This window comes from Asparagus officinalis, chromosome 2 (assembly GCF_001876935.1).
Source record: "Asparagus officinalis chromosome 2, Aspof.V1, whole genome shotgun sequence".
Classification (NCBI taxonomy): Eukaryota; Viridiplantae; Streptophyta; class Magnoliopsida; order Asparagales; family Asparagaceae; genus Asparagus; species Asparagus officinalis.
The window spans coordinates 5,955,060-5,967,725 of NC_033795.1; the positions used below are offsets into that span (position 1 = coordinate 5,955,060).

General features: G+C 39.4%; 1 protein-coding gene across 2 annotated transcripts; it reads left to right on the forward strand.

Moving 5' to 3' along the window:
• Nucleotides 308-8,901, forward strand: LOC109830046 (probable potassium transporter 9). Of its 2 annotated transcripts, none has more exons than XM_020397200.1 (10): nt 308-454; nt 2,250-2,328; nt 3,315-3,549; nt 3,938-4,183; nt 4,279-4,332; nt 5,310-5,570; nt 5,969-6,021; nt 6,105-6,228; nt 6,889-7,143; nt 7,653-8,674. In XM_020397200.1, the coding sequence occupies exons 2-10, from the start codon at nt 2,293-2,295 to the stop codon at nt 8,672-8,674; spliced, it is 2,286 nt and encodes a 761-aa protein (XP_020252789.1). In that variant the 5' UTR covers nt 308-454; nt 2,250-2,292. The 2 variants fall into 2 exon arrangements, with proteins under 2 accessions (XP_020252789.1, XP_020252790.1); XM_020397201.1 differs by lacking the exon at nt 308-454 and adding an exon at nt 1,761-2,048 and having other exon boundaries at nt 7,653-8,901.

Consider the following 12,666-nt stretch of genomic DNA (forward strand, 5'->3'; position numbering starts at 1 on the left):
CATTAGGCCTCCCAAACAATATAAGTATTCTAAAATTAGTCCCTGATTTCAACCTTTAGAGAAAAAAAGGTTGAAAGTTGAAGGAATATTTTCCCCAGTTCCTACTAGTGTAAACTGGCGGACTAGCTTGGATTGCTTATATCGTTAGGGGGCCCAATTGCAATCTCAATGATTTGGGTACCAATAACAAAATATTGAAGATGTGAGGGGTTTTGTCAAAATAACCCTTATTATTGTTTATAATTATTGAGCGCAGTCGCCTGAGTTTGGGGTGGCGGGGGGGGGGGGTGGGGCGCTGCATTTGTACGCGATGGCTTACTGCTCAGGTTTTCACGAGCAAAATCAATCGCTTGTCCCTTTTGGCAATTGTTCTGAATCAACCTCACGGCCTGCGTTTGCGTTTTAGCTTGTGGCTCATAATCAAGAAGCAGCCATTGAGCTTGGAAAACGTGAGGTGAGCACTTTGCTCGCCCTGTTGCTTTCACATGCTCATTTTCGCATACACAGTAATTTTCTTTGTGGGTTCTTGTTCTTACGCTGAAAAAAAAATGCTAGTTTTGAGAATTGGGTCCTTCCCAAAATTTCAAAAATTTCAGCATATACTGCGAAAGGTGTGATTTTGGGAATTGGGTTCTTATAAAAAGTATATGTGAGGGCTCATTGAAGCGAATGTGCTGTTATTTCGAGCATTTTGGATTTTGCATAAGGTTGTTATTTTTAATGAAAGTGGATATTTGATATGGGTTCGCTTTTACCGCCCAAAGGTGTGATTTTCAGAATGGGGTTCTCATAAAAGATTCATCTTGGGGTTTCTAGAAGGAGAATTATCTTCCCTTTTTTTACCCCCATTACAGCCTAACATGTCAATTTGACATTGGATATTAAAAAAAAGTTATATTTTTCTTATTGGGATTAGCCCAACTTTGATATGCACCCTAAGAAATCTCTTGTGAGTTGACACCTTAATTCTTCCCTGTTTACTGTTGAGCCTGAAAAATAGAGAGTTGTGGTTCACCTAAATGTTTTGTCTTTTCATTATTAAATTTTTTATATGATCAGTTTCTGTGGGTCCCAATGTCAGCTTTCCCGTTTGGTTCACCTTAATTCTTCCCCGTTTGGTTGTATGTTTTTACCATGTAAAATGATGGAAAGTGTAAAAAAAGTGGGTCCCAATGTCAGCTTTCATCACTTTCAATTGTTTGTTTGTAGTTGTGAAAAAAAAGTGGGTCCCAATGTCAGCTTTCATCACTTTCAATTGTTTGTTTGTAGTTGTGAAAATAGTGTAAAATGATTTCATATGCTGATGTGGCTTGTAAAGTGATTTCATAAAAAAAAGACATGATTTTAGGAGAAAGCTGACATTGAAGTTTGGAAAAAATAATTCCAACCAATATGATTATTTGAGTAGGGATCACTTTTTACACTTTTCAAACAAACAATTAAAGTTTTATTTTGCAAACCAAACAAGTGTTTTATGATTCCAATGGAATCAAAAACAAACAAAGAAAAGTATAAAAGTAAAATTGATGAGGTGGACAACAACTTTCCAAGTTGTGTCATAAATACACAACTTTACCAACAACAACCAAACAGCCCTTGGCGTACATCCTCTCATCACATGTGGGTTTGCTTCATTTGATTAATTTGATTCCCTCAACTTATCACAAATTGACATTTGTCTTGTACCCCCAAGAAAGAGAGAGACATGTTCACGGCTCCCCCATCTCTTTGATCCCCTGTTGTCCCTTCACTTCACCGGCTTCCGATTTTTTCCTTGATAAAGGCAATGGTGGAGCCTTTGAGCATGTGGGCAGTTTGTACGCTTTGAGACTGTGAGGAGATGGCTTTGAGGTCCTCACATGTGTATATCCGCTATTAAAAGCAACCCATGTTTGTTTTCTGTGGTGAGAGTTACTCTTGTCTCTTTGTTTAATAAAATATTAGGGAGAAAGGACTGCCTGCAGAAAATGCCTTCCTTCTCCGTGTGCTCTTATGTTTATTGAAGGCATTCTGTTTGCAGTGGACTCATTTTTGCTGATTTTTTTAAGGTAAATTGATGCTTGCTTCTTTTTTCTTTTCTTTTTCGGTTGGTATTATTTTCCTTTACTTGATCACTTGTGGGTGTAATGTTGTCCATTGATTGATATGCTTAAGTACTTTCTATATAGTTTTTGGTCTTAGCTGTTGGATGCTTGCTCCTTTTTTTCGTACTTCATTGTTAGTTCATTTTCCTTGCTGTTATTATGCAGATTTGTGCTAGATATAGTGAAGATAAGGGTTTAAGTAAATATAATGGATCCTGAATTCGGAAGTGCAAAATATCCAAAGGTACGTTCCACTGAGAAGTGTGCTTTCTGCAGTTTTGTTTCGAGTATATTGAAATATTTAGGGGTTAAGAAGTGTTTATTCTTTTGCTTCATCATTTGCATTGAAAATTTCTATAACTATAAAAACCTTTTAGTCATGATGTTAGTTGAAATGCTTTTTAAATTTGACTGAAGTCAGATGACGTGACTTGATTTTATGAAAACGTGATTTGATTTTTTTGAAGATTCAAAGCGGAAAAAATATTCATTAGATTTCTACAGTTTAATTCTTTTTCTTTTTTTCCCCTCAAAATTTTCAAGAAATAAGATATTTGAATTTTGCTTGGTTCAAAGTGAATTTGATGAGGAACATACTAAAAGAGATTTACTTAGCTATATGAACTGTAAATTCCCTGAAAAGAACATGGATACTGTAAATTTGAACTGTAAGAACATAGTTTCTTCGATGAAAATTTCTTAGTTTAGGACAAGTTCATTTGAGGATATTATAAATCTTGATACAGTTAGGATTCTAAATATTTGATTAATTTTAGAGAAGGATGAATATTCTCTTCAGAGCAAAAAGATATCTTTTAGTTATTTTTCAATTTTTTTGCAAACCTAAGCAAGTAGTTTATTTCCTAAATTTAGGATTGCATCTCTGAAGCCTTGTATGTTGTTTTTTTACCATTAAGAGGCTAGACATCTCCTTTAGCAAGAATGGATTGATGAATCTATGAATGAAAGAAGAAAGTTATTGATGATTGTTGGACGTGAAATCTTAATTTTGAGATTTGAACCAATGAAAGAACTTGTAGCCTTTAGATCTACCCTATCTTCTTTTTGTGGCAATATTGACAAATGAACTCTAAATTAAATCCTATTTTCACGGTATTGTCATGCCACTAGTGACCTTGCAAATTAAACCATACTCTTTCATACTTATATAATTATTGGTGCAATAGCTTAAGTTCTATTTCTGAAATCTTGGTAACTAACTGTTTTCAGAAGGATTCATGGAGGACTATCCTGCTTTTAGCCTATGAGAGCCTCGGTGTGGTGTATGGTGACTTGAGCATTTCCCCTTTATATGTTTACAAAAGTACTTTCGCAGAAGATATCACTCACTCAGAGACAAACGAAGAGATATTCGGTGTACTTTCATTTGTGTTCTGGAGTCTTACACTTATTCCCCTATTCAAGTATGTTTTCATAGTTCTGAGGGCTGATGATAATGGCCAAGGTAACTATGGCAGCCTATACGAAAGTACCATTTGTGACCAATTTGCGAGCTCAAAGTCGGATTGGCATTATCTGACTTAACCCTATATTTGAAACCATTAAGCTCTTATAGTTACTATTTCCGGTCTATTAAGTTCTTATGGTGTTTTTCCGCCTTAGACAGCCAAAATCACTTATTTGTTGAGTGTAAATTAGGAGTACTTCTGGCGGAGAACCATCATGGGGACTCAATAGATTATTTCCATAGAATGGAAATAATGACTATAATGGCTTAATGAATTAAAATATTAGGTTAAGGGCTTCTTAGAAATGTCAGGTAAATGTTAAGGGCTGATCTGACTTTGAACTCCCAATTAGCTTGTAGAATTTAACTCTTAACGATACTGCAGGTGGTACTTTTGCACTGTACTCTTTGATCTGTAGGCATGCAAATGTCAGCCTTCTGCCTAATAAGCAGGTCTCTGATGAAGAACTTTCGACATATAAGGTAGAAAATTCTCTAGAGACGAAGGATAAGTCATGGATCAAAAATATGCTTGAGAAGCACAAGAACCTGCACACCGCTTTGCTGCTTGTGGTCATGTTAGGTACTTGTATGGTGGTTGGAGATGGTGTGCTGACTCCAGCTATATCTGGTATTGTTTTTTTCATCCCATATTTACTCGCAGTAGATTTTTTTAAAGGTCTGCTAATGTTTCACTCTTTTTTTTCTCTCTCCTGTTTTTTCCAGTTTTCTCTGCGGTTTCAGGACTTGAACTGTCCATGTCAAAAGAGTACCATGAATGTATGATTTCTATTCTACTCATTATTTGTGTTCTGTTATGTATATCAAACTGTATGACTGTGTTAGGTTGTTATTCATATGAAAGGACATCATAAGGAACTGATATGTAAATCAACTAGTTTTGTCAGAAGGGCAAACCTTTTACCCATTTTATGTAGGTTTGGGATGAATAAGGGTTTACACATATGTCTAAGGTACAGCTTAACACATGACCATATTAGACATGGTAATTTTGGGATGGAAAGAGGTCTGCATATCCCTAGATTAATTGATCTCTAAAAACCTAATTTATATGCTGGTGAAATGATTCAAAACAATTCCTTCTATTGTTTGTAAATGTATTTTACATGGCAGTACCAAAATAAGGATAGCTGCGTTTTAGCTAAAGAAACCTGCCTCGAGCAGATATCAACTACCTACTTGTTATTCTACCATGACTTATGCCTGAACCGAACAAGTGTGCTCTAATATCATACTTTAAAGCACTAATTTGCACTCACACATAATAATCATATTATTCACCTGAAGATAAAGGACTGATACTAAACTACCGATAATTGGTTGGCTTCAAAAGTCTGAACCCTTTTGGGAATTATTGTTGGAAAAGTACTAAATAGTGCATCTATTAATCAATCCATTTTCTTGAAAATCATACAACGCAGTAATTAATTCCTTGAAATCTTGATGTATGCACAATGCTGCACATTTGCATAACCATTCAATTAGAAAATACTGGTTAGTGTATAAATGCCAATTACTCAGAGCACCCTTTTATGGATAGTTTGTGTAACGTGCTTATTAAGTAAACTGACGATTACTAGTCTTTTTGTCAGTTGCTTTGCTTATTATGTATCTGACAAACATTTTTTTTCCTGCATCTGTAGATGCGGATGTTCCAATCCCTTGTTTCTTAATACTTTGCTTATTTGCGCTTCGATTATTATGCATCTGACAAACATTTTTTTTCACTTCTGTAGATGCGGTTGTTCCAATCACTTGTTTCTTAATACTTTGCTTATTTGCGCTTCAACATTATGGCACTCATCGGGTGGGGTTCTTGTTTGCTCCAATCATCATTTTGTGGTTGTTTTGCATGGCGACACTTGGCATATACAATATTCTACACTGGAACCCACATGTTTATCAAGCACTTTCCCCGTATTACATGATCAAATTCTTGAAGAAAACAAAGAAAGGTGGTTGGATGTCCTTGGGAGGAATCCTGTTATGCATGACAGGTAATTTCGTGGATACATGAAGTAGAAACTATCAATTTTTTGTTTAAAGTATTTTTTTTCTAAATTTCTTATAGGGAACAAAATATATAATATGTTACAAGGTCATAACATAATAGTAAGATTGACTGTCACACAAAAATGAACTCAGAACATATTACTGGAGCGTTAAGAGTAAAATATTTGCCTCCAGCAGTACAACTACAAAATCTTTGCCTTCATCAGTACAACTTCATAAGGGGTAGCAAATAATTTACTGGGGGATGAAATCTATGATGCATTACATAATAGTAAGACTATTTGTTTTTCTTCTTTGAAATAAGAAAAGTCCATTATTGTTATCCAAAATTTATGAATGACATTTTAGCTGATAGTAAGTGGGTTTACTATGTAATATGCAGGTTCAGAGGCCATGTTTGCAGACCTTGGCCACTTCTCACACAGTGCAATTCAAGTGCGCATTCTTTACTATTCATGCTTAACTAATTAATTTTCATCTGTGAGCCCCTAAATGATACTCTTCGTTTCTTTTTATAGATTGCTTTCACAGCGTTAGTTTATCCTGCGCTGGTTTTAGGCTACATGGGTCAAGCTGCTTATCTTTCACAACATCACAGAATCTCGACTATTTACCAGATTGGCTTTTATGCCACAGTTCCAGGTAACACGCACATCTTCACTTGTTTAGGCCCTTACATAGTTACATTGATGAAATCATTTCCAGAAGAACCACCTGAATTCTGGGGATTTTGCACAGAACCCCATGAACTTTGTAAATTATACCAAAAACACCCCTGAACTATGGGGAAATTCCGCAAACAGAAGTAAAGGATTGAACAATAAGTCATTACTTTTTTTGCCTTCTATTCCGCCATATGAAGAAACTAGGAAACTACAAAAAATTAAGTCATGTTCTAATGAATATTTTTTCACTTCTGTAGATGCGATTGTTCCGAGCACTTGTTTCAATGAAAGCGAGTTTTTTAAGGATAATTTTGGGTTTTAAGTGAAGAATTTGACCGGGAGGTGGTTGATTGTAATAAAAAACAACTTTAAATGTGGTTTATGTATAAATTGAAAATGAAAGGCGGTTTCTCTATGATTACCCTATTTTAAAGATGGTTTATAGTGNAAACAAGAGTATAAGATGGTATCTGAGTGATTGAGGTCCAAATTCCACTGGAGCGAATTTAAAAAAATATCCTTTATATATTAAGTTCACGAATCTTAAAATATTTTTCTCTTTACTGCATATAGTATATTTTGTTTTACTGAGAGCGACAGTTCTGGTTCAGTATCTGAAACTTTTGTTAATGTGTAGAGAGTATAAGATGGCCTGTGCTTATTGTTGCCATACTAGCTGCTGTTGTTGGAAGCCAAACTATCATCAGCGGGACTTTTTCGATCATAAACCAGAGTCAATCTCTCGGTTGCTTCCCAAGGGTCAAGGTTGTCCACACATCGGATAAGATACACGGGCAGATTTATATCCCAGAGATCAACTGGATGCTCATGATTCTGTGCTTAGCAGTTGCTATTGGGTTCAGAGATACCAAAAGTATGGGTAATGCATCAGGTAAATATACATTCCAACCTGCTAACTGCTGTATTTTCCCCCCGCTCACTGCGACTTCTAAGGATCTTGATTAAGTAAGAAAATATGGGAACACAAGTTTAAGCTCACTAAATCACACAGTGACTGCTGAATAACTCCTTGGTTTAATTCTACGCATGTCTAAACTATCATCCTCTATGACTCTATCGTTAATTTTGTGATATTGATATGCATATCACAAGGTTATGTTTACATCCATTAGACATCTTGAATATCTCTGGGAAGTTAAATTCATTGATTTTAAAGAATCTGTAGCTTAATACTAAATAAAATATAGTATTATACCTTCGCCTCTTGATAAAACTATCTTCTCTTGATCGTCTAAATATCAAAATTAACCTGTTACATGTTTAATTTGATATCACCTCTTGATAAAAGATCTTAACATATTCCTCTTTTAGCATGTAATTTTCACTACATCTTCTATAGTTTTCTAACATGTTTGGCTTCCCCCTTGTATCCTTCTGCAGGTTTGGCAGTGATATCAGTGATGCTGGTCACCACATGCCTCACTTCCCTGGTAATAGTCCTCTGCTGGAACAAACCCCCTTTCCTCGCCCTTGCCTTCCTCCTCTTCTTTGGCTCCATCGAGTCCCTCTACCTGTCCGCCTCCCTCATTAAATTCCGTGAAGGAGCGTGGGTCTCCATCCTCCTCGCCTTCCTCCTCATGACTGTTATGTTCCTATGGCACTACACCACCATCCAAAAATACCTCTTTGATCTCCAGAACAAAGTCTCCTTGGACTGGCTCCTCGCCCTCAGTGAAAGCCTGGGCATTGCTCGTGTCCCCGGTATCGGTCTTGTGTACACCGATCTCATCTCTGGCGTCCCTGCAAACTTCTCTCATTTCATCACCAACCTCCCCGCATTCCATCGGGTCCTTGTCTTTGTCTGCGTCAAGTACATCCCTGTGCCTTTCGTGCCTGCTGCTGAGCGATATCTGGTAGGCCGTGTTGGCCCGCCGGACCACCGGTCCTATCGCTGCATTGTCCGTTATGGGTATCGTGATGTACATCAGGATATTGATTCATTTGAGTCTGAGCTTGTTGCTAGTCTGGCAGACTTCATAAGGCTTGAGGCATCGTACCCGATGGAAAATGATATTGGCGATGGTAACAGTGGGTTGACTGTTGTTGGAAGGACTTCGCCATTTTCGACCCATGCGTGTAATGAGATAGAGGAAGCGTCGAGCGAGGGGCCCATAGGGAGGACGAAGAAAGTGAGGTTTTTGGTAGAGGAGGATAGGAGCACGTGGATGATGGATGGGAGGGTGAGGGAGGAGCTACGGGAGCTTGAAGATGCGTGCGAGTCTGGTACAGCGTTCATACTGGGGCATTCCCACGTGCGAACAAAGCCTGGGTCGTCGATCATCAAGAAGCTAGCCGTCGAGGTTGGATACAATTTTCTTAAGAGAAATTGTCGAGGTCCGGATGTTGCGCTTCGAGTGCCTCCGGCGTCACTTCTTGAGGTCGGAATGGTGTACGTCTTGTAGCATATAAGGCTGGATGCTGAAGGTCTTATGTATATTTGTAGCTTGATAGGTATCAGAGGAAACGAGGCCGCGTTCTTGTTAATCTCTTCTGTGCTCATCTCAAAATAGTAGTACTTTCTGGATGAGATTTATACTTTATTTCTAATTGAATGTCTCTCCTCAAAGATAGAACAAGATTAGCAATTGTATCTTAAAATACGATTGCATATAACAATAGTTGCATGTAACTGTAGTTGCTTGCAATTGATTCTTGCATGGTAACTGCAATTCTAAACGAACCAAATGGCACCCTATATTGAGAAGGAGAGGAGGGGAGAAAAAAAGAAGGAAAAAAAAAAAGGGAAAATTGCTTCCAGCCCCCAAAACAACCCAAAACATGCTCTGCCCCCCCAAGACCTTTTCAACGTTCCTTTTACCCCCAAAACCGCCCCCGATTTTCTTCCAGCCCCCAAAACCAATCCCCAGGCGTAACGCCGTTTAAACCCCGCTCGAAATGCCCAAAATACCCTCACGTTTAAAATTCCCCGTTATGAGTTACCTCCTCGTCCGTACCCTGTCATCTCTCTCTTCTGCAAGCAAACCGACTCCAGAAACCCAATTCAAAACCCTAGCCCTAAATCAACCGACCCCAACTCAAACCGAATCAAAGCAAAGGGATCAAAATGGCCGGCGATTCAACCCCCAAAGCCAACCTCAATGCCGACCACAGCGAAAGCGATTACGCCCAGCGGTTCGAAATCTCAGAAAGAGCCCATACAACTGCAGTGCGGGCTGAATCTGAAGCTCGGGCTGCGATTGGTGATGTTCTAGAGGACATCGCACCCAGCCATTCTCATCCCAGAAGCCCGCCTCAAAATTTAAGTGTAGGCCCACGCGAAGGTCTAGAGGGCAGCACCGGCACCACCGGCGCGTCCAACGATGCCACTAGAGCGCTCCTTGGTCTACAGAGAGGAGAAGAAGAGAAGCACGTGGCAGCACCCAAAAGGTAATTTTTACCGCAAGTTTTATGTTGTTAAGGTTACGGTTTGATTGATAATGCTCTTAGTCTGGTGGGAAGGTCCAAAATTACGGTGTCTGTTAGCTGTTGAGGTTACTGTTAACATGCAAGGTCTATGCTTTTATTGCTGAGGTTGTTGTTTATTTGTAGAGGTTAGGCTTTGGTTGTTAAGGTTAGGTTTTGGTTGATAAGGTTGTGGGGTTGTTGTTAAGGTTGTTGGTTACTGCCTTTATTGTTAAGGTTGTTGTTTAGTTGTTGAGGTTAGGCTTTGGTTGTTAAGGTTAGGTTTTTGTTGTTAAGGTTATGTGGTTGCTGTTAAGGTTGTTGGTTTACCCGCAAAGTTTACAGCATAGCTGTTATGTTTACTGATTATACTCAAAAATGCTCTCGTCTTGTGTTTTTGTTTTGTAGAAAAAGGGCAAAGCCAGCTATTACGTTGCGGCCCACCGCCAGCTTCGGTGCCTATCACGACTTCATGCAGAATTTGGTGACGCGTATGGGGCCAAGGCATTTTGCGGCCTACGAAGATAGTGTATTCAGACACTACGTCCAATTTGGCCCACCTGGCGTCGATCTTCCCACCTTTGAGCACATTTTGAGTCAGTGGGACAAGAAGAGCAAAAAATTCGTCTTCACCGATAGGAATGATGGAGAAGAGATCCCATGCTCATTCAACCTTGAGTGGGTAATGGAGCATACATGGTTCTCCAATGAGGGGCTTCATGTTGACCACAATCGGGACAGGAAAAATAGGATTTGGTCCAGGTTCTTTGACAAACCCGAGACGGGGGGTTCCAGCAGTATAGCTCCCCCCAAAGGAGGCCCCACCAGACGCAATGTGGAGGACCTGCTCTTGAAGCTGGTACTATCTTCTGATCGCCGAGATGTGAAGGACTTTGTCCTGCTACAGATCCTCTATCAGCTGAGCATGATTTGGTGTCCAAGCAGTGTTTCCGGCGTTCCTAGGCATTTATTCAAGTACGTCGACAGCATCGAACAGGTCAACAACACTGCTTGGGGGACCTATATATTCAGTGAGACATCTGACGCGATAGAGAGGGCACTGAAGGGTCCTGAGCCAGGGAAGACGACATTATATCTGCAAGGGTGTACCCCTCTAGTTTGTGTAAGTAATCATGTTTTTTACTGATTGTGAAGGTTAGGGTTTAGTTGTTAATGTTACAGTTTCGTTGTCAAGGTTACGGTTTGGTTGTTAATATTACGGTTTGGTTGTTAAGGTTACGTTTTTATTGTTAGGGTTACTTTATTAATTGTTACGGATGAAGGTGTTTGTTAAGTTTTTATATCTCTAATGTGCAGTTGTGGTATTATGAACTCACCGGCATCAAGAAGCCAGCACTTGGTTGTACGGTGAGGCCTCCCCTGACAAATTGGGTGAGACTTGGGCACGTTGCTGGTTCTTTGAGATTGGCCACTGTTGTTGCGAAAGCAAGCAAAGCTACGATAAAGCTTCCACAGCAACATGGACAACTTCAAAGAATCGAGGGAGGTTTTTGGGGGAAGGAGCAGGGGATAGAGAAAGAGAAGAGGAGAGAGAGAGAGAAGAGGAGGATTAAGGGTCCGGCTGCAGTAGACGCCGGCAGGGCTCGTGGCCCAATAGACCTTCTTCACAAGAAGAAGAGGAGAGAAGAAGATGACGACATCCCAATTGATGCACTTGTAAGAACTTAGCAATCGTGGATTTTATTTGTTTTTGAATTAATTAATCCTTTTAATAGTACTCTACCTGTCCGTTGCATATGTGATGCCACAGGATATTGATGAAGACGCCGAGCAGCCAAATGATGCAGTTGAGCAAATGGATTGGCCTCAGCAAGTTATCTACTGGAAGAGCATCGCGGCAATGAACGAATCATTACGCCGCGAGAACGAGAATAAATTCAAGGGTATGATTGCTGCAGACCGTGTAAAGATAAGTGCTCTTTCTGTGAAGGTGGCTAAGCTGTCTGCTCAAAATAGAAGACTGAGAGAGGAACTAAGCGAAGCACGATCCGGAACCCTCTCTGTATACAAGGATAAGAGCCCTACAGGATTGGTGTCCAGCCCATTGATGGAGCCGCAAACTTGTACAGGTTAGATGTGGCTTGCAATTACGTTTGCGTGTTATAGTTAAAAATTGATTGATAAGTATATGGATTTATTGTTAAGGTTAAGAATGTATTGTTAACTTTACTGATCTAATGTTAAGGTTAGGGATTTATTGTTAAGGTTAAGAATGTATTGTTAACTTTACGTATCTAATGTTAAGGTCAGGGATTTATTGCCAAGGTTGGAGATTGATTGTTAAGTATCTTGGTTAGTTTTAAGGTTATGTAACTGATGCTATGTTTTTTTTGACAATGAAGTACCTAAGCTCATTTGTGTTTATTTTTTGAATCAGACACTCCAGGCACCGTGGGTGGCATTGATGTACAGTACGATGGGGATGTCAATAAATCATTATTATTTGATGAAGCTAATAAGGAGAGCGAGGCCCCTCCAACAGGGAGGGCCTCTCCACAACCATTGTTTTCTGATATCCACAAGGAGAGTGAAGATGCTCCGCCAGGAGAATTACCTCCACCAGAGGCATCTGCTGTTGACAAGGCCCTTGAGGCAGAAATAAACGAGGGAGAGAAGGTGTCCCCGCCAGCGAAGGAGCTACTAACTTGTACAGGTTAGCTTGCTTTTGTACTATATGTTAGAGATTGGTTGTTATGTCTACGTATTGGTTGTTAAGCTTTTTATTGTTTATACTCTGAATATTATCAGAAACAGGCACTCAACGCGAGGGCACTGGAAGGGAAATAACGCCGGCGGTTGAAGTCCCTTCTGCAGGTGATGGGGAGACGCAAACTTGTATAGGTTAGCAACTTTTTCACCATGTGTTTAGGCATCAGTTGTTAGGTTTACTATGAAATTGTTAAGTTTAGATAGAAGGGGCTATGTTTTCTTAATATTTATACTTCGAATGGGTTGTTTGGAATCAGACACT